The 20,968-nt window shown below is 36.4% G+C and overlaps 1 protein-coding gene across 1 annotated transcript; it reads right to left on the bottom strand.

The window, feature by feature from the left end:
• Positions 1 to 5,151: 5,151 nt before the first annotated feature.
• Positions 5,152 to 20,626, bottom strand: LOC149830045 (deoxyhypusine synthase-like). The gene is made up of 7 exons (XM_090015690.1): positions 20,260 to 20,626; positions 19,198 to 19,365; positions 15,888 to 16,106; positions 8,115 to 8,201; positions 5,870 to 5,975; positions 5,556 to 5,791; positions 5,152 to 5,466 (listed from the first exon to the last, which is right to left on the bottom strand). The coding sequence occupies exons 1-7, from the start codon at positions 20,464 to 20,466 to the stop codon at positions 5,389 to 5,391; spliced, it is 1,101 nt and encodes a 366-aa protein (XP_089871816.1). The 5' UTR covers positions 20,467 to 20,626; the 3' UTR covers positions 5,152 to 5,388.
• Positions 20,627 to 20,968: the final 342 nt, after the last annotated feature.

The following is a 20,968-nucleotide window of genomic DNA, read 5'->3' as shown; positions in this document are numbered from 1 at the left end:
ACCTGGTCACTTGGAATTGCACGAAAGATGACTGGTGATTTTTTCAAAGACGGAGACTTTTTTTTTGAAAAAGACAAAGATAGAGATGAGCTTTTTGGGACAAAAAAGCATCAAGAAAAGACCTTTTGAGATATTTTGGTTCATTTTGAAAAACATGGAATGATGTGGCAGAGCTCTTGCTCGAAAGACACATCCTAGAGGAAAAGATAGGCTTAGGTTGGTTTATGCACCCATCAGGGTTTCATATTACTCCATCAATCTGTGAGACATCCTAAGGACCTAATGTTCATATATTTATAGGATCATCCTAAATTGGGATATGGGTTGGTTTTTCTAAGGGGTTGAATGGGTACCTACAAGAAATAAGTCAAAAAAATGAAGTAATGCATGAGATGCATAAGTGAAAGAATACTAGATACATGACATCAATTTCCCATTTGCGAGAAATGATCGCGATAGAAAAATGTATGAGGTTGCAAAGATGCATGACATGATGCATGCAAATTTTTGGTTTTTTCATAAATAAAGATGCTATAAATGCATATTTTTGTGATTTTATAAATGAATGTATGCAAAGACACCTGCAAAATAAGAACAAAACATGTGAGAATGTGCATTAAAAAGTCTCTGAAAATGGTAAAGGGGTCTCAGAAACATAAAAAAGAAACAAAACAAATATATATATATATATATATATATATATATATATATATATATATATATATATATATATATAAAAACTAAACGTAGTAAACCCTAAATGGTAAATTCGGTCACTGGAGAAGTCGATAACAACACAAAAAAACATACAAACATATATACTGTTTGTATGTAACTAACCTGTAGATGGAGAAGTTGATGACAAGGATAATACTGTAACCTCCTTGAAATGTAGAACCAAATTACATGAGAATCGCTGCAAGGGCAGAGGAACAATGCAGAGGGTTCTACAAGAAAGTTCTTTTCAGACACAAATGAAAAGAAGAAACCTTAGGTACAAAAATGAGTTTATATATGATTCACAAACTCTGCAAATAATAATAAAATTTACATATATATAATTAATTCACAAATATTTATTACAGATATTTATAATATTGTGACGTTCATTTTAAGTGAAGGTTTGAACATATATTTATGTGATTTTGTGAAGTATATGCAAATAAGTAGGATATTTGCAATTTTAATGGTTTCGGTCTAATTAGATGTGCACAAATATACTTATGTGAATTCTAGAAGTATATGTGAATAAGTAGGATATTTGCAATTTTAGTGGTTTCAGTCTAACCGAATGTACGCAAATATATTTATTCGAATTCGTAAAGTATATGTGAATACATAGGGTATTTTTTATTTTATTGGTTTTAGTTTCATCGATGATTCACAAATAAATTTATGTGAGTTCGTGAGGTTCATATAAGAAAATGTGTGATTCTAGATTTAAGTGAGAGTTTGCACTAGTCGACGAGCGGTACAATTTTATTGCAATATCCCATCAATCCACAATTATAAAGGGTAAAAAGGTCCTAATGAGGTTAGGTATTTGCAATTTTGGACATCAGGAATATAGCAGAAATTATAAGATTTTTAGGGAATCGTGTCAAATTAGACACACAGTACGGTCATTTTTCATAAAATATGTGAACTTTCTCAAGTTTGCATGAAATATATGAGCAAACTTGAGGAAGTCTGCATATATTTTATATAGACTTCTTCAAAGTCCTATATTTTATGCTGATTTTCTCAAGTCCGCTTATATTTTATGTGGACTTTCTCATCCTTGCCTATGTTCATTTTTTCATGTTTATGATGAACAATCTAACTTTCAGATGATGTTTTTCTCCAACCACTCATCGAATCAAGGTAATCTTGGTGGCAGTGAAAAGCTAACATCCAGATCTATCTCTTCTTTTTTTCTAAGTTTCTGGTGCAGGTGGCTAAAAAATAGCATAAACTCTAGAGGGTAGAGAGCATGTTTCTATTCCGGTTTTGGAACACAAAAATAGTAACCCTATAGGGGGTTTTGGTTCTTACTCAAAATATGAAAGTTATTGCCTATGTTTTAGCTTTTCAACTATTATAAAAATGCAAGTTTTTGATGTATGATCAGAGAGATAAAGATATGAGAACAAAAAACAGTCACATATTTGAGTGGTAGCTCACATATATAACAGAAGTTCACATGTGTGAAGGGTAAAAAGTCTTTTTTAATCTAAATATTTACAATTTTGAACATGAGAAGAATATAAAAAATTATAAGGTTTCTAAAAAAACACGTCAAATTACCCATACAGTACAATCATTTTCCAAAAAATATAACCTTTGGATTGTGTTAAGCATGTTCAGTTTACTATTTTCCTAAGTTAAAGTTACTTAAATATGGTGTTTTATGCTATTTTTAAATCACCCTTATTTTCTTGAATTGTGAGTTGTTTATTTTTCACCATCTAAAAATCAAATATTGTGGTGTACTAAACATGATAAAACTTTGTAACATAGTGAATAAACCATGCTAAACATATCTGTATAGTTAGATCCTTCATTCTCTGCAAATAAAGGGTGTACCACAGTATGGTGTCATGGTAATGGACCACCATATATATAGTGATGTGTTGCTGCTCACTAAAAGTCCCAAACCTTTAACGGCACACGCTTTTAGTGTGCCGCTGAAAGTGTTTTTGCAAAAAATGACGCTAAGCGTCCAACACACCGTGCGATGGACGCTCAGCACGAGTGATGTATCATTGACCACCTAATGAGTGAGCAACTATCAATTTGTGTGTGTGTGTGTGTGTGAAAACCTTCTCAATGGAAACCCTCCCAAATGAAAATTTGTTGGTGTTTTTTTTCAAAATTTTGACCATACATGTGTTCAGCATAATTGATTTACTATAAATCGACACTTGGATCATGAATTTTGGATATAAAAAATGGTATTTAGAGCCTAAAAAATTTATGAAAATTATAAGTTGTTGATTTTGGAATTTATAAAAACCTATCCAAATGCTCCAAGAACTGATTCCTAAAAAACAAGCATATAGATCACATTTGTAGGGTCAAAATTTTGAAAAAGACACCAAAACTCCAATAAAACACCATTGTGGATGTTTGGGAGAGTTTTTCATAAGGTCTCTCTCTCTCTCTCTCTCTCTCTCTCTATATATATATATATATATATATATATATATATATATATATTAAAAGGCAAGCTGGGGTTAGGCAGATCCCCAGCAGTTATTATTCAATGTCCTACTGAGGTTTTGAACTTGCAACATCCCAGGACAAGGAGACATGCACTGACAGCTCCTACCAACCACGCGGAGACACACACGCACACACACCGTTAGTAACCGACCATATATTTTTCATATATATATATTATGATTATGAACACATTATATGTATATATTCACCACGGTCAGGCCCATCCCAGCCCGGTTAGGCACACGGGCCTAACGGGCAGGCTGTGGGTCAGGATTTTCCTAATGAGCTGGCCCGGTCGGTCCAGTCCATTAGTGGGCTGGGCCGGCCAGTTGCCCACCCCTACTGACCGCAAGCTAAAAAATATTACAAACATGACCAATTTACTGTTTACTTAACACTTTTGCCGTTTGTTGTTTGAAATTTCTAGTGCCTGATTTATTTTAGGCGACAACCGATATATTGAGCAGCTTTTTTAAGTTAGTTAGGTTCCCCATAGAGAAGTGAGTCCTCAAGGGTTTTTACAAACATGCAGTCAGTGATTAGAGGCAAGGTTGTTAAAATCGTTCTGAATCGGCCCTCTGCCGATTTCATAAAGGCCCCGATTCGACTCCCCTCCAAAATCGGCCGCTTAAGTTTCAAGTAAAATAACATGACCAGACGCATGACCACAAGGTTAACCAACTTGATTTGAACCCAAGTTTTGACTCAAGCTGGCCTAAACCCAACCGGGTCGACTCTGTGTTTGCAATTTTCAAATCCAGTTCATTTTCCATGCTTGTTGTTTTGCCTTGATCCAATCTGACCTGACCCACTGCTATCCCTAGTGTTCTAAACAAGGGAAGGAATATGGGATCGTCTATATTCAGTTTGTATGGCCATTCATTATGGGAAACTCCATGAATCTTAATAATTCTTCTCGTAGCAAGAACACTAGGGATGTAGACGGTTCAGATTCAGGTCAGATGTGGCCAAATACCATATCCAACTAATTGGATGCTGGCTGAATGGATTCAAATTCAGACAGCTAAAAAAAAACTCACACCAAATCTATTTATTTTCATGTAAACAGATTTGGATATCCATCAAATCCGGATATTCATTCGATTCAGTAGCAAAAAATCAAAACAATATCTGCATCCAATTATAATCAAATATGGTTTTAGCTTTACCAAATCCAACTAAACAGAGTTTCCATTATTCCATCCAATTAAACAGATGGATTTGGTTTGATATCAGATAAAATCCATTCCATTGACAATAATAAAGAATACCAAAACTTCCCAGTCCAAAAATTATGTGTTTTCCAAAAGAATTCTCTCTCCTGAGGAAAATGGAGGGCATAGAGGGTAAACCGACGTCTCAAATACATTCTCATAAAATTTAAAGACCGTGTGAAGTTTGAACATGGTTTCCAACAAATTTCATTAGAACATAGATAGCATCCTTCAGATTGCAAGTAGCTTAAGCTGTTAATAATGATCCGGCAGAGAAGCCAAAAAAGTAAAAATGGGGGAACTACAAACAAGGTAATGACGCAGGTCACAGGCAAGAAATAAATCAAATTTCATTAAACTTGATGCAGAACCTTTAGATTGATCTGTTATCGCCCGCAACTTTCCCAGATTAGAATCAGTAACAAGATTCTCCATACTCAGGATCAGTGCTTTTTTTCCTTTTTTTTTCATAAGCTGGATTCAGCATTTCTAATAGGGCAACTCTTGAATGTCACCAAGCTGAAGGGACTTCATGAGTTCAAAATCCATGGATGCAAGTCCTTTGCAGCGAGGCTGAAGCTGGGTGTACTCTCTGTTAGGCAAGGAGGACATGCGTTTTTTTTTTACACAAATGAACTAGCCAGTGAGGTGGTTTTCTCCGGATATCAAAAAAAAGATAGAAATCACTGAATCTTCAGATGGTTGTTCTGGAAAACATGGATCAGACAGGATGATGAACAAAGTACCATTTACCAGTCAAAACCCAAACAGTAACTACAATTAGTTAGATGCACCAGAATGCATAGTAAGCATCTAGACTCTTCACAAGGAACAAGAAATACACTGCAAACAAAATTTCTTATCGAGCAAATCTTTCTCGAGAACTTAATACATCGTTCGAACAAGCATCTTCAAAATCCAAGAAAATTCCCTTGCAACACACATCCAGGTCAGCAAACTTCAACTCGTTCTATTTAGAATTTCTTACTCTTTGTGCAAATGTCTCTGCTACCAACAAAGGAAAAGCGATAGTTGCATCACAGCACACCTGGTTGACACAATTCAACATTCATGCAACCGAAAAAGAGATTGGAGAAAATAAGTGCAATAGCTATGCAAGTAAAGGAGAAATCGCACCTTCACAGATTTTGCAGAACTTCGAATCTTCCCCCATGACACAGCCTCATCTGGACTAGCTCCCGAATCACTACCATCAAACTCCTGACCTGTGTTGATGAAAACGGCAAAATCTGCACCATTGCGCATCATCATGGCATTGCAGATGTGGTGCTTGGGTAGCCCAGCTCCAAGAATAACCATGCCTGCCTTCCTAGGGCCCGCATGGACAGCCTCCCCATTCATGGCTCTTATGTCTGTTAAAAAAGAGCCAGCATTCTCACATTTCAATGAAAAAATAGAGCATAGGATCAATTAGAGTGAAGAGGTCATACCCTGCACTATATCAACGACGAGACCAGGGTTTTTATATGAATGAAAGTATAGCATGTCGCCCAGAGAACCATCAGTCAAGCCAGGGCAGTAGACTGGAATCCCGTTCTGGGTATGCATTAACAAAGGAATATGTCATTGTTTCTTGCAAATAGTATTCACAAAATGAACTTAAAAGGAAAACAAGATTAAACAAAGCACAGTTTTAAACTTTACAACTATAATGTCAGTTTGTGTTACTACAGGACACCAGAATTGCGGCTAGAATGGATGTTGAAATTACCACACCCTTATGTGGCCATATTTTTTTTTCAAGGAAGCAATAATAGTTTCAGTTCATCCAATCATAATGATTTCATCCACTACCATTAGCCTTATTACAAGGTTTTGTGCTTTTCGCTATAAAAAATCATATTTCTGATCTCAAATTGCCTAATGATGGTTGTCTTGCCCATTAACTTTGGTTGTTTTTATTACTTCATACGGGAAGATTTTAAAAAAAAAAAAGATCTCAATCTGGGCCTAGAAATCCAATGTTGTATTTGTTTTGCAAACAAACACAAACTAAAATCCTCGCTGCAATCCCAGGATCCAAGATCCTAAGATTTCAGATACTAGGATCTCAGATCACCTCAGTGTTAAAATGTATATATATATATATATATATATATATATATATATATATATATATATATATATATATATATATATATATATATATATATATATATATATATATACACGGGTAACTGAAATATGTTTACTGGTATGAACAAAGATTTTCATAGTTTTTTTTTTACTTTTTCGAAAATTTCACCATACGGATGTGATCTAAATGCTTGGTTTTATAGAAACAGACTCTTAGATCATCCAATTACGATGTATAAGGAGGATCTTTTAAAGGTTGAAAATCAATGGCTTAGAATTTTCATAAATATTCAAGCATAAAAAATCGCATTTCTTGATCCGATTACGATGATCCAACAATTGATTCATAGCAAATGAACCATGCTGAATGCATATGCAGGGTTAGATTTGCAAAAAAAACTATGAAAATCAAGATTCATGCCAGAAAACATATTTGGTTGGTAAACATATTCTAGTTTCCTGTATATATAATATATATATATATATATATAATTGTAACTAGTTGTAAATATTTGTTGCAACTAATTTTCCCTTTTCTTCTTTCTTTTTTTTCTTTTTTAGTTAGGTTCTTTTTGGACTAGTCAACATAGAATTGACTGGTCAAATAGAGCTCTTGGAACAGTCCCAACAACTTTATTTGAAGTTGTTGGACTGTTCCAACAACTCTATTTGAGACAATCTCTTGTATAAATAGAGGTGAACCCCCTCATTATTTGTAATGCATTTCTTTGCATCTTGGTGATTAATAAAATATATTTTTTATATTCTTTGTTGTGGAGAACCCCTTTGTGGGTCTTTTGTGAGTGTGTCCTTAGTGACACTTTTGTGCTTGTCCATTTGATTTATTCGTGGACATTTTGGTTTGTAATTGGAGGATCATATTTCCTCACACTCAGATCTAAGATCAAACTTTTCTTTATAGATGCACCTTTAGGCTTCTCTGATTGCAACACACTTTATATGATTACTTTTATTAATTTTGCCTAAAATAACAAGCATCTTTTAGTGACTTCATATTGACAATATCTTCATGGTTTTATTTGAATTATCAAGAAAATTAGGAAAAGATACTAATTCTTCATTGATTTTAGTATCATATATTGCATACAAATTTGACACCCTTTCTCTTTTCTCTTTGTAGTTTGAAGTTCAAAAGTCAAGTGTATCCAGTTCCAGCCCTCTTTTTTTTTCTTTTTCCTTTTTTTGTTGTGTGAATGGGCCTAATGGAAATGGGTCCTGACTAGAACATTTCCCAAAATTAAAATAAGGTAGATGTAAAAAAAATTATAATGCATGCAGAATTAACATTAAAAAAAGAAGTGAACATTACATGTCTTTTCATGGGTTTTGCATGAGTACAATATAGAACAACCAACAACAAAAAAGGTATCATGGCATGTTGATAATAGAAAGCCATGAAAGCCGATAGGGTCAATACAAAACAAGACACAATGTGAAGATAAGATGTCAATAAAAACAAGGAACCAAAAGAAGAGGCACCCACATATTCACTTCTTTTCTTCCTTTGAAAACTGAACATTGCACACATTTATGATGCAGACAACATGATACATGGCTAGCATAGTGTCATACATTTACCTTATAAGCCCAATAGAGGTATGAACTCTGATCATTTATTTCTTGACCAAGCCTAGCAATAATTTTGGACGGGCTCCAAATAACATTCTGTGGAATAAGAATCAAGTTGTGTCAATTGATATAATAGAGCACTCTACAACCAAAGGATCTATAGCATCTTGTATTTTTATGAACAAATAGGAAAGCACAACCCAAAAGTCAAACTTACTCAAGAAACTTGAATCACAATACAAGTTTAATCGACAAAGAAAGAAAATACATAAATCTGGTAAGCTTGCAAAGAACTGTGCTTTCTGTTAAATTGTATCTCCTATGTACATATATTTTTATATGTATATGACGAAAGATACATATATGTATATGTATATGTATTTATTGTTATATATATATAAATATATATTTACCCTTCATGTAACCCCCAGGGGTATTTCTGTCTTTTATTCTATTTTACGCATATTTACACTTGTAAATATGTTTGTAATTTATTTCTTTTTATTTTCTTCTTTTCCTTTTTTTCTTTTTTCTCTTTTCTTTTTCTTTTTATTAAAGTTGACTTAGTCAACCTTAGAGGGGGGTCCAACCATGGTTGCCAGTTGAGGAAGCGGGAGCGGGAAGCGAGGCACTTTCAAAAATTTAGGAAGCGGGAAACGTGGGACCACTTAGAAGCGATTTGGAAATCGTCTCGGAAGCGACCTAGGAAGCGAGGGGGAAGCGAAAAAAATAAAAATAAAAAATACAAAATACAAAAAAATTGAAAAAAATGGGGGAAGCGAGGGGGAAGCATGATGGGAAGTGCGCTTCCCATTAAAAGGAAGCATGTTTCCCATTAAAGGGAAGCACACTTCCCATAAAAGGGAAGCGCGCTTCCCATTTAAAAGTGGCACTTCCCTGCACGCTTCGGAAGAACGACGTTTCGCGCTTCCCCTTTTACTTAGGCGCTTCCGGTAACTCTGACTTAGAACAATGTACACAAAGGTACAAAAAGAAAACCCAAATGCAAAATATAAAGAATTTTATTGAACAAGTTGGAGGACAATGCTCCCAACCATGAATGAAAATACAATAAGGGTTCAACCCCTTTTATAGAAGAGAGGAAACCTTGAAGGGGCTCCTACTAGTCGTTGGAGCCCCTCCCACGGTTAGAAATCTAACCGCTGGAGGGGTCCAACGACTAGTGTTGGACCCAGAGTTACCGGAAGCGACTAGGCGTAAGGGGAAGCGCGCTTCCCCGATACGTGCTTCGGAAGCGCGAAACGTCGCGCTTTCGAAATGCATGGGGAACTGTCCCCTTTTTTGGGAAGCGTGCTTCCCCCACGCTTCCCCCATTTTTTCCAGTTTTTCGCTTCCCTCTCGCTTCCGGTTCGCTTCCTAGGTTGCTTCCGAGACGGTTCATAATTTTCTTCTAAGTGGTCCCACACTTCCCCGCTTCCTAAATTTTTGAAAGTGCCTCGCTTCCCGCTTCCTCGACTGGTAACTCTAGGAAGGGCAATCAACTTCCAACAATGCTACATTATCTCTAAATCAAATAATGGAAGCTCTTTAACCTCTCCTCAAGGGATCCGTTTCCGGAGCCGCCATGTCCACCTTTTCTCCTCCCGGTAAGATTCTTTGGCTCTTAGACTCGGGTGCATCCTTTCATATGACTCCAAATGTTTTTGAACTTTCTAAATACTCAAAAAATTTGTCAGACTCTTTTGTTTCTACGGCGGATGGGGCTTCTCTTGAAATAAAGGGAATTGAAGATTTTGAAAGTCAAGGTTTTTTTGTTCCTAAAGTTAGATTTATCCCAAAATTGAATTTAAATTTGCTTTCCGTTTCTCAACTATCGGATCATGGGTGTGATCAAATTCTCATTAAATAAATGTTGGATACAGGATCGCCGGTCCGGAAAGTTGATTGGGGAAGGCTATAGGAAGGGAGATCTATGCTTTATGGAATTTCTTCAAGTTCCAAAATAATCTTTTTGTAATATTGCCCAACATAAGGATATAAATGTTTGGCATAAACGCCTTGGGCACCCAAATATTGTCAAGCTTTCTTATTTACATTTTACCAAAACTTTATGTAAAGACAACTTCAATTGTAATGATTGTATTCTTGGTAAAATGAGAAGCTTACCTTTTGGATAAGGAACTATGTTTTCAACTAAGCCTTTTGAAATTATGCGTTCGGATGTATGGGGACCGGCACCCGTTGTATCTAAGGGAAGGTTTTTATATTATGTTATTTATGTTGATGATTTTTCAAGATATAGTTGGATCTACTTCCTCAAGCATAAACATGAGGTGTTCTCTACCTTTAAGGTTTTCCATATGATGATACAAAACCAATTTAATAGTAAATTACAAATTTTTAGAACCGATTCCGGGAGAGAATATCTTTCAAATGATTTCAAAAGTTATATTGAAAATAATGGAATTATTCATCAAAGGTCTTGTCCCAAAACTCCTCAACAAAATGGATTAGCCGAACGAAAACATAGACATATAATAGAAACTACAAGAACATTACTCATTTCTCAAAAAATTCCAAAAAGATTTTAGGCCGAAGCGGCTCTTACATTAGTTTACCTCATAAATTGACTTCCATCCAAAAATTTGAACCAAATAACCCCTTTTGAAATCTTATATAAAAAGGAACCGCAGTACAATAGACTAAGAATTTTTTGTTGTAAGTGTTTTGTCCTCACCGACAAAAATGATAAATTGTCTCCTAAAGTTATTCTGTGTGCATTTTTGGATTATTCGGAAACACAAAAAGGTTTTAGATGTTATGATATTAAAAATGACAAACTATATGTTTCAAGAAACGTGACCTTTTTAGAAAACATAAGTGGTTTTGAAGAACACAAAGCTCATGAAGATAATGTTGATTACTCTTTTTTGTTTAAACTATTATCTAGAAATGAAGAGTTTTTTAGTGATGATGAAGTAAATGAGGATGTGGGTAGAAGTGAAAGTACTCCACAACCCATCCAGCATGAAGAAGAAATGATAGTTGAACCATGAAGAACCGAAAGATCTAAGAAAAATCCTTCTAGATTTATATCTTATGAGTCCTTTTCTCCAAAGCATAGGGCATGTCTTAGTGCTATTCACTCCTACCAAGAACCTAAAAATTTTGGAAAAGCCAAGGAAAGAATAGAGTGGAGGGATGTCGTGGATAACGAGCTTAGAGCCCTCAACAAAGCTAAAACTTAGGTTTTTCAAGATCTCCCAAAAGGAAAGAAATCAATAGGACGTAGATGGGTTTATAAAGTCAAAACCAAGAGTGATGGCACTCTTGAGATATATAAAGTATGCCTTGTCGCTAAGGGATATAGTCAAGAATACAGCATTGATTACGAAGAAACCTTTGCTCATGTTGCACGAATGGTCACTGTTAGGTGTTTGATCACCATTGCCTCTATTAAAAACTGGAACATTTATCAAATGGATGTCAAAAATGTTTTTTAAACGGGGACCTTAATGAAGAAGTATATATGGATGCTCCTCCTGGCTTGGATGTTCCAAAGGGAAAAGTCCTTTGTTTGCAAAAAACTCTTTATGGTTTAAAACAAGCTCCTAAGGCTTGGTATGATCGATTTAATGAAGTAATGGTTTAAAATGGTTTTGTTTCATGCTACACTGACACTCCTCTGTTTGTCAAAAGGTCTAATGCAGGTATTGTGATTTTGCTGCTTTATATTGATGATATGTTGATAACAGGTAGTGACATAAAGGGTATCAAAGATATTAAAAACACTTTAAAAGAAAGGTTTGAAATGTCAGATTTGGGGTATCTAACTTATTTCCTTGGTATTGAGGTAGCCTATTCTCATAGAGGCTATTTTTTTTCTCAAACCAAACTTGCATGTGAGATTCTTGACAGATCTGATATTACTGATGAAAATTTTTATGAAACTCCTGAAATTGAGGGATCAAAGATGAAAATCGATGATGGGATTCTGTTGAAGGATCCTACCCCCTACCGGCAACTTGTGGGGTCTCTAATGTATCTTAGCATCACAAGGCCAAACATCTCACACGCTGTGCACACTGCAAACCAGTTCCAGCATGCTCCTACATCCGTTCATATGGGCGTTGTTTTTTGAGTTGTCAGATACATAAGGGGAACTATCAACAAGGGAGTTTTTCTTGTTAGATTTTGAATCTCCAGGTCCTTCCACGCGTGAGATCTGAAAAACAGAGAGAGAGAGAAAGGGAGAGAGAAGTTGGGAGAAACCGATGCCCCTTTTGCAATAGTTTGTGTTGATTTTCCTTTATTTAAGGGATTGAACCAGCAGTTGGCTTTGATGTGCCCCCTTTTATTACACAGAAAGCAAGTAGGGATTGGCCTCTGTCTTTGTGAGTTGGTATATGAGTTGGGTGTAGGCAATAATCCACGACCGCCATGGCTACTTCTCCCTTGTGCTCCTTTTCCCTTGATATCATAGCTTCCTCGTCCTCGTGCATAAGTAACCCCTGTAGCAAGAACTTCTTGTGCCCCAGTTTGCATAGATGATTCTTCAGAAAATCCCTTTAGATTCATCTCATATTGTAACAATTTTGCGCGCAGATCTTCAAAGTTGGGCAGCTCAGGTAAACATAATAGAGAAGTGACAATCATATGATAGTCGTGTCTCAATCCACTGAGGGTTTGCTGTACCAAATCTTTATCAGAAACTGTACTTCCAACAATTGCTAACTGATCTGTGATAACCTTCATTTTGTTCAAATATTCCATGATGGACATGGAATCCCTTCTTAACATTTGAAATTCTCTTTTAAGAAACATAATCCTGGCCTGAGAAACCTGTGAGTATGTCTGAACTAGTCTGTTCCAAAGTTGCATGGCAGTGCAGTCATCTGGAATGGCTACAAGAAACTCTTGTGACAGTGTTGATGTAATATAAGCAACAAGCGCTTGGTATCTTTTCATCTAAGCCACAAATTCAGGATTTCTAACATATACAGTAGTAGCTTCCCCTTTGTTGTCCCTTTCTTCTTGTGATAGGAACTCAGGAGGAACTGGAATAGATCCATCCAGGTGTCCAGAAAGATCCTGACTCCTAATGAAAGGTATGATTTGCCTCTTCCAAGTCAAGAAATTACCATTATTTAATTTTTCAGACACGAGTTGACTGAGAAAACTGGAAGAAAGAACTGATTGACTAGGAAGTGAATTCATGTTTCACAGAATTAAGAAAGTATTCAGCACAATCTGCTTACACCTGCAGTTTTTTTTTTTTTTTTTGCAGGAACTAACTCAGATCGATGCTATCAGACTGCAGAAACTAATTCAGATTGCTGATATGAAACAGAAATTGAATGTCAATCAGATTTCTGATTTGATATGAATGAAACAGAAAATGAATGTATCGGCTTGATTAAGGATGCAGCTGAATCAAAATAGGACCCTGCGTGATTAGATCACGCTGCTACCAACAGCAATAAACTAGGTATGCGAGTGACAGAATGAGAAATAGGACCCTGCGTGATTAGATCACGCTGTTATCAACCGCGATAAACTAGGTATTTGGGTCGAAAATCTGGATTGAGCTATTCAAGGGATAGAAAGAAGGTTGTGGAGTCCAAAATCCAAATCTGGATTGAGTTACTCAGGGGATAGAAAGAAGGTTATGGGGGAATCGAGGTTCAGCCACCACCGAGGTAAAAGAAAAATAGAAAGAGGCGAAAAGAAGACTGTGGGAAGAAGTCAGATCTGAATCAAATCTGATTATCTTCAGATCTGATTGATATCAGATCTGATAGAGAAGAAAGGAATGTGGGGAGACAAAAATGGGTCGTTCGTGAACCCAAAAAAAATGAAAATAGGGAATGAAGGGAACGAAGGGATATGTTCTTGACTTAGAAGAAGAAATCGAGAAGGATAGATCTATCGGACGTACCTTTGAGATCGATTCCAGTTTCAACTGAAGCGTGGCTCTGATACCATGTTAGATTTTGAATCTCCAGGTCCTTCCACGCGTGAGATCTGAAAAACAGAGAGAGAGAAAGGGAGAGAGAAGTTGGGAGAAACCGATGCCCCTTTTGCAATAGTTTGTGTTGATTTTCCTTTATTTAAGGGATTGAACCAGCAGTTGGCTTTGATGTGCCCCCTTTTATTACACAGAAAGCAAGTAGGGATTGGCCTCTGTCTTTGTGAGTTGGTATATGAGTTGGGTGTAAGCAATAATCCACGACCGCCATGGCTACTTCTCCCTTGTGCTCCTTTTCCCTTGATATTCACCAGTAACATGAGTCGTTGCGCCAGATTTCTTTCCTCATCCTCTGAATTAAATTTGATTGCATATACTGACTCTGATTGGGAAGGTGACCCAAATAATTGTCACTCTACTACAGGCTTTTGTATTTTTTTAGGTGAGTCCCTAATCTCCTGGAGATGCAAGAAACAACAAAAGGTGTCTCTGTCATCCACAGAAGCAGAATATAGAGCCATGGCTTCTACAACTATGGAAATTGTATGGATTCATCAACTGTTACAGGATATGGGGATTCAGGTTCAAGGACCCACTAAGTTGTGTTGCGATAATAAGAGTACAATCTACATTGCCAAAAATCACACATTTCATGAACGCACAAAGCATATTGAGATGGACTGCCACTACGTTAGAGAAGCATACTTGCAAAGAATTATAGATCTTCCATACGTGACTTCAGAATATCAGTTGGTAGATTTCTTCACCAAGGCTTTATGCTCTCCTAGACTCAATTTTCTTCTTGGCAAACTCTCGCCCTAAGTTTGAGGGAGGGTGTTAAATTGTATCTCCTATGTACATATATTTTTATATGTATATGACGAAAGACATATACATATATGTATATGTATATGTATATATATATATATATTTCCCTTCATGTAACCCCTAGGGGTATTTTTGTCTTTTGTTCTATTTTACGCATATTTACACTTGTAAATATGTTTGTAATTTATTTCTTTTTATTTTCTTCTTTTCCTTTTTTTTCTTTTTTCTTTTTTCGCTTTTCTTTTTCTTTTTATTAAAGTTGACTTAGTCAACCTTGGAGGGGGGTCCAACACTAGTCGTTGGATCCCTCCAACGGTTAGATTTCTAACCGTTGGAGGGGCTCCAATGACTAGTGGGAGCCCCTTCAAGGCTTCCTCTCTTCTATAAAAGGGGTTGAACCCCTATTGTATTTTCATTCATGGTTGGGAGCATTGTCCTCCAACTTGTTCAATAAAATTCTTTATATTTTGCATTTGGGTTCTCTTTTTGTACCTTTGTGTACATTGTTCTAAGTGTTCTTGTGCCTTTGTGCACCTCTCCCTTTGTGGTGGTTGTGCGTATTTAGCACTATATCTCTCTTGAGATATTTTCACACTTTCTTCATGGAAACCACTAAGTTCAGTGCAGTAAATGAATGGCACATGATACGTGTCAGCATGAGAAGAACCAACACTAACTTAGCTATAGAATGTGCTTGAAGATTCAATGATTATTCATTTGGTGCCAAAGTTCATGAAACGGGACAAAGCAAAGGCAACCTTTCATAATATATATAGTTTTAGCAGCCATATAGGCCAAACATACTCATGCATGCACTTTCACACACAGACATGCATTTATTACATAGAATTCAGAAATAAAACAAGTGATTCAGCAATGATATATACTTGAAAAAGAACAAATGACTGCATGAACAACATGAGTAGCTGCAATGTTTACATCATTTTCATTATAATCAAATAGATGCATCTTCTCCAACAACAACAACAACAACAAATAATGATAAACAAATTGATGCAGAATACCTTCTCAGTTTGCTCTTGTAGCATTTGATCAAAAATAGGCATTATCCAATCTTCAAATTTGCAGTAGTTATCATTAGGTACCATCAGATTGCCAATCCGGTTTATTCCTTTTGACCGTAAATATGCACCACGTAAAGAAAAATCGCCTTTATATGTTGGTCCAAGACATTTTATAAGGTCCTCCTCAATTCCACCAGCAGTGGAAACAACTACATCTACCTGTGCAAATTTGAACATATAATGATAAGACATCATTAGACCATAATCATGCCTTAAATTGTACAAATTCCATTTGTTCGAGGGGAAATAAAATACATAGCCAATAACAAATGATATATTACAATGAGTACTTTGCTTAAAAAATTATGCAGAATCAATAGATAAGCACTTCTCTGGTAAGACGCCTACCGATGACCCACAATAGCATATTCTACAAACTGCAAACCTACCATGCACACTTGAGTACACAAAATTATGGTTTTCCAGATATCACAATCTGCACAGTACTGTAAATGTTAACCTATTTAATTCAATGAGATGATTCAGATCATTCTTCCCTATACCCTCACTCAAGCTTCAAAGTATGAGTATACGAGACTGGGAGTTTGCAATACATATGTACACTTCTTGACTAGATAGAGCTATGTGTGTTGATGCTCATAAGCCCCAGATAAATATCTGAGACAATATGGTTTATCTTGCTTTCTGCAATGACTGCTTTCTGTAAGGAAAAGCAGCTCTGATGATCACACTTGACCATGAAAATTACCGACTTTAGATTTTTCTCAAAAGAAAAAAAACAGCACTTGAATGATAGCTTTTGAATGCTTCAAAAATCCCACAAATCTAAAATTAAACCATAAAGATCTAAGCTCTACAATCCTGAGAGTTTTGGAGATACCAAGGAGTAAGTTTTTTTTTTCATGAAGGACGAGGAAACCACCCTCGGGATCAGAGACCTAGTCGCGTTGGCTAAGCCTGCCGTACTTACGGCCGCTTCCCCTTGCCCCCAGGAAGTCACCCGGCTTCGGCTGAGCAAGGGCTTATCCCTTACCCTCATTAATGCAAGGGGTTTGACACTTATGGGAATGATACCTTGACCACCCGTCTAGTGGCCAAGACCCCGTCCTAGAGAGAAAACTACTGAATGACAGCTAAACTGAGCACAGTACGTCAATATGATTGACTAATTCCAGCTTTTTGGGAGTCAAAAAGGAAAACTTCTATTACAATATAATAATAATTGAAGTGACGTGGTGTTTATCCAAGGCCAGGGTACAAGATTATATAAGCTAAGGACAGTTCAACTCCTAAAAGTACAAACAGGATTGTATCAAATAGAAGTCAAACTTAAAGTTGTCCTTGATAACAATCGAAATTGTTCTAACTGACATGGAAAAAGTAACCAAGAGGAAAGAAAAATAAAGGGCATCACTGATCACCAGCACTGAGAGGTACGGCCAGAGAGTTCGAATCGAGATTGCTGGTGTGACTCCATCTGGTTTGACTAAAATGATGCAAGAAACTGAATCGAAGATACAACTGAATCTAGCCTCAAGACACCATAACAGGGTTGCACCCTCAACTCTAAGCATGAATCGTCCCCAAACCTTTTCAGAGTTTGCCAATGAAGAAAGTAAAAGGTGACTTTGTTCAACTACCAAACCAGCAGCTTTTTTAGCAGCACTCTAGAAACTCCAAGAAATTCAAAGTTAAAAGTTACATGCAAATATTATCATACATCAGACAGACAAAAATCATGTGGGACTTCAAATTGGAATTGCAACCCAAATCTCACGTATTATAGAGGTAATGGTTTTCCTACATGCAACAAGGCACCTCTTATGCCTCATGGTACATATGGTGTGCTAAATGGCATACCAACTGTACAAAAATTAACTAATGAAAATGTAAACCAATTTTTTTTTCTGAGTGCAAAAACCAATAAAAGAGCAACAAATACATTCATTTGAAATCCATTCGTCATTGCATTCCTAGTTTCTTTTTTTTGAACACCCTTTTTTCTGCAATTCATGTTTTAGGCAATATTTGACTTTGCATACAGTTAGACATAGTCAAAACACAAAACTACAGGGAAATGAGTTAAATGACCCAATTCTTAAGTAGTCAAAAGTGCTAGACAATGCCTATATGTTGGGCTTCATGTGGTCCTTGAATCACCTAGGCATGCCTAGGCTTCACAGGAATTACAAATAAATGAAAAAATTATTAAAAAAAAAAAAAACTAAGACACCTAGGCCACTAGCCAAGGATGCCTAGGTTGACCTCCAAAGTCACCCTTTAGGTTGTGTAGGTCTCCTACGCTACTGCCTAGCTTCTACTACTAGGCAATTATCAGAACATAGCAAGCCTAGATGGACTGGGCTGAAAAATCTGTTACAGTGCTATCCGTGTATAAAAACTTCATACATCTAGGGGATAAATGTCATAGTGAACACCAAAGCTGAGAGTATTCAGGTTTGAATCCCACCAACGGCTACAACCCAACTTAATTATTAATCAAGTAAAACAAACTCCAAAATACTCTTTCCTGAAAAAAAGTAACTGGTTCTATTGCCACACATTCGCATTCAGCCATCTTCATGAGAGTTCAGCTCAATGCCTTGATACTGTTAATAACTGAACTTCAACAGTCCAGTAGCCACAAGCAAGCCTAATTGAACCCACATAATGCAAATTTATATTAAACGGAACTGTTCAAACATTAACATGGACTCATTCAAGATCACAAAAATTGTCTAAAAGTGCCAAGATCAAGGTGCCCAAAATTCAACAAGAATTAAAAACATGGAATTTAAATAGAATTTTTAACAGAAAAGCTTTTCAACTGGATGTACAAAATGAATATATATATTGTCCAAAGGCTTTATCAATAACTTGCAATCTATCAAAAACGCCAATGTCTATTATTGTGAAGAATATTATTTTGTGTATATTGCAAAAATAACATGCTACTGTGAAAATATCAAGCTATGGAAAAATGAAGCTTTTATGAAAAACTAAGTAAAAAGAAAACAACAAAATTAAAAAAAAAAAACTGGATTTCCCTGGAAAGAGAGATGGTGACTATGGTCATTTAAGAAGCATTCAGTTAGAGACAAATAAGATGGCAGGAACAAAAAAACATGAGTTCAAAGGAAAGCCAAAACTAATTTCTTGTCAAAATTTTCATTCAAACATTCAGCAACATATTAGTATCTAAAGCTCAACCAATAAGATCCAGAATATGTATTGTACTCTCTAATTCCTAAAGAATGTGTGAAAAATAACAAACATAAGAACTGCTCACCAAGTGATGCTCAACAAGAAACCGAATTGTTTCTCTCAATCCCGAGGAGATCAGATTAGAGGTGAAACCAAGAAACACTTTGCATTTAGTAGACTCCCTGAAATTCAATTCCCTCTCCTCTTCATCACATTCTTCACTTATAGGTTCATCAACAAGACGCCAATCTAGCTTCAACCAAAAAAGATCAAAATTAAATTAGACTAAGTAATATCCACAGACCCGGACGTGATTAGTTAGGACTCAGACTAGTCAAAGGTTGTGTTAACTAATCTCAAGGATTTGCATGTAAATTCAGAAGCATGTCCAAGTCTATACAGGGCTTGGCTGAGTCCATGGAACCTTAACTGATCACTACCATCTACTGGGTCTTCAATATACTTTCCCAGTCACATACATTAAGGGCATGTTTGTCTACATCAGATAAGAATCGTTCTCTCACCCAAATGAGGGAACGATTCTCATCAGCTCCATTCCCTCAAATCAAAGCAAACGTGAGGGAATGGAGTGAGAGAACAACTCCTTTGCGGTGACAAATGAGAGTCGATCTCTCATTTGCATGCGATTTAGAATCACAAAGGGGCCGCTTGCAATTCCAAATCACATGATTCCTGGGCGGGCATGCCAAATGTCCCCTAAGTAATACTTGAATCAATTAGATGGCTTGACTGGACGGAGACTTGGTGCATTCAACCAACTACTGCAGAGATCAGGCATCTTGGCTGAGGACCGACACACTTGACCAATTCATCATACATTTATTCAGACCAACCAAGGTCGTAGCCAATTCATCGACTTTTCATCTCCATTGAAACAAAAAGAAAAAAATACAGTTCGTCTTTAACCAAGAAGGTTTCTTTCACAGATCAAAAATAGCGTAAACAATCTCAACTTATCAGCAAAAAAAAGTAAAAAATCCAGTTCATCAACTTCATCTACAACCAATAAGCATAGTTATACAAACCACAAAGATCCCAAATGACTAGTTTCTCTACCCTTTCATTCACCAAGAACTTCACTTCCAATTAAAAAAATAAGGAAAAGAAGAATAAAAAAAATACCAACCATTCGATTAACGATGTCGATGGCGTCGCCGAGATTCGATGCCTGGAATCCAGTGAGCCTCATCGATCGGAGGATCTTCCCGTAGTCGATTCCGTCGTTGAAGTCGTACCCCACAATTTTCTCGCATTTCCCTTCGAGGTTCTCCGACTCCTTGAAGACAATGGAATGTACAGACTCGAAGACGCTCTTCTCCTCTGATTTTTCCATCCCTTTCAGAAGGATTACCACAACTCAAGAGCGAAAACGTCCGGTAGCAACCGCCGAATGAAAGCCGCTGACCCGATTTTTTGGAGTTTTCCGATGCTGGTGGTGGCGACTCCAGCGAGAATCCGGCGGCTGAGAGAGAGAGAGACTGCTTTTGAATAAATTAACTTGCCACCATGCATGGAAAAAGAAAATTTTGGGTATATTTTAGTTGTTTTTATTTGACTACAAACCATCCTCGATGCAGTGACTTTAGGACCAGGCCTACCTGTGGACAATAATTAAAAATATAGGTGGTTAACCGTAATAACTAAAAAGGTAAGCATTTATGTAAATAGTGAATAAGCCGGGAAGCATTTTATATTTTTTTTAATATTTTCTTTTTTAGGGATTTTTCTAATATTTTCAAGCGCACGGCTCACGCCAAATTGGTGTTAACTCAAAAAAACAAAAAACAAAAAAAAGAGAATAACTTTTAATTAGTCCTGGACGGTCGCCTTATGTT

This window comes from Nuphar pumila, chromosome 8 (genome assembly GCF_984573655.1).
Source record: "Nuphar pumila chromosome 8, dmNupPumi1.hap1.1, whole genome shotgun sequence".
In the NCBI taxonomy this organism is placed as follows: domain Eukaryota; kingdom Viridiplantae; phylum Streptophyta; class Magnoliopsida; order Nymphaeales; family Nymphaeaceae; genus Nuphar; species Nuphar pumila.
Note: the sequence above shows the minus strand (reverse complement) of the source record. Positions and strands in the feature narration are given on the sequence as shown.

Coding starts and splice junctions, on each gene's coding strand:
- LOC149830045 (XM_090015690.1), bottom strand. CDS start 20,466: ATGGAAAAATCAGAGGAGAAGAGCGTCTTCGAGTCTGTACATTCCATT. Junction 8,202..15,887: donor TACAAGAGCAAACTGAGAAG/GTATTCTGCATC, acceptor CTTATTCCACAG/AATGTTATTTGGAGCCCGTC. Junction 5,467..5,555: donor GTTCTGCAAAATCTGTGAAG/GTGCGATTTCTC, acceptor TGTGTCAACCAG/GTGTGCTGTGATGCAACTAT.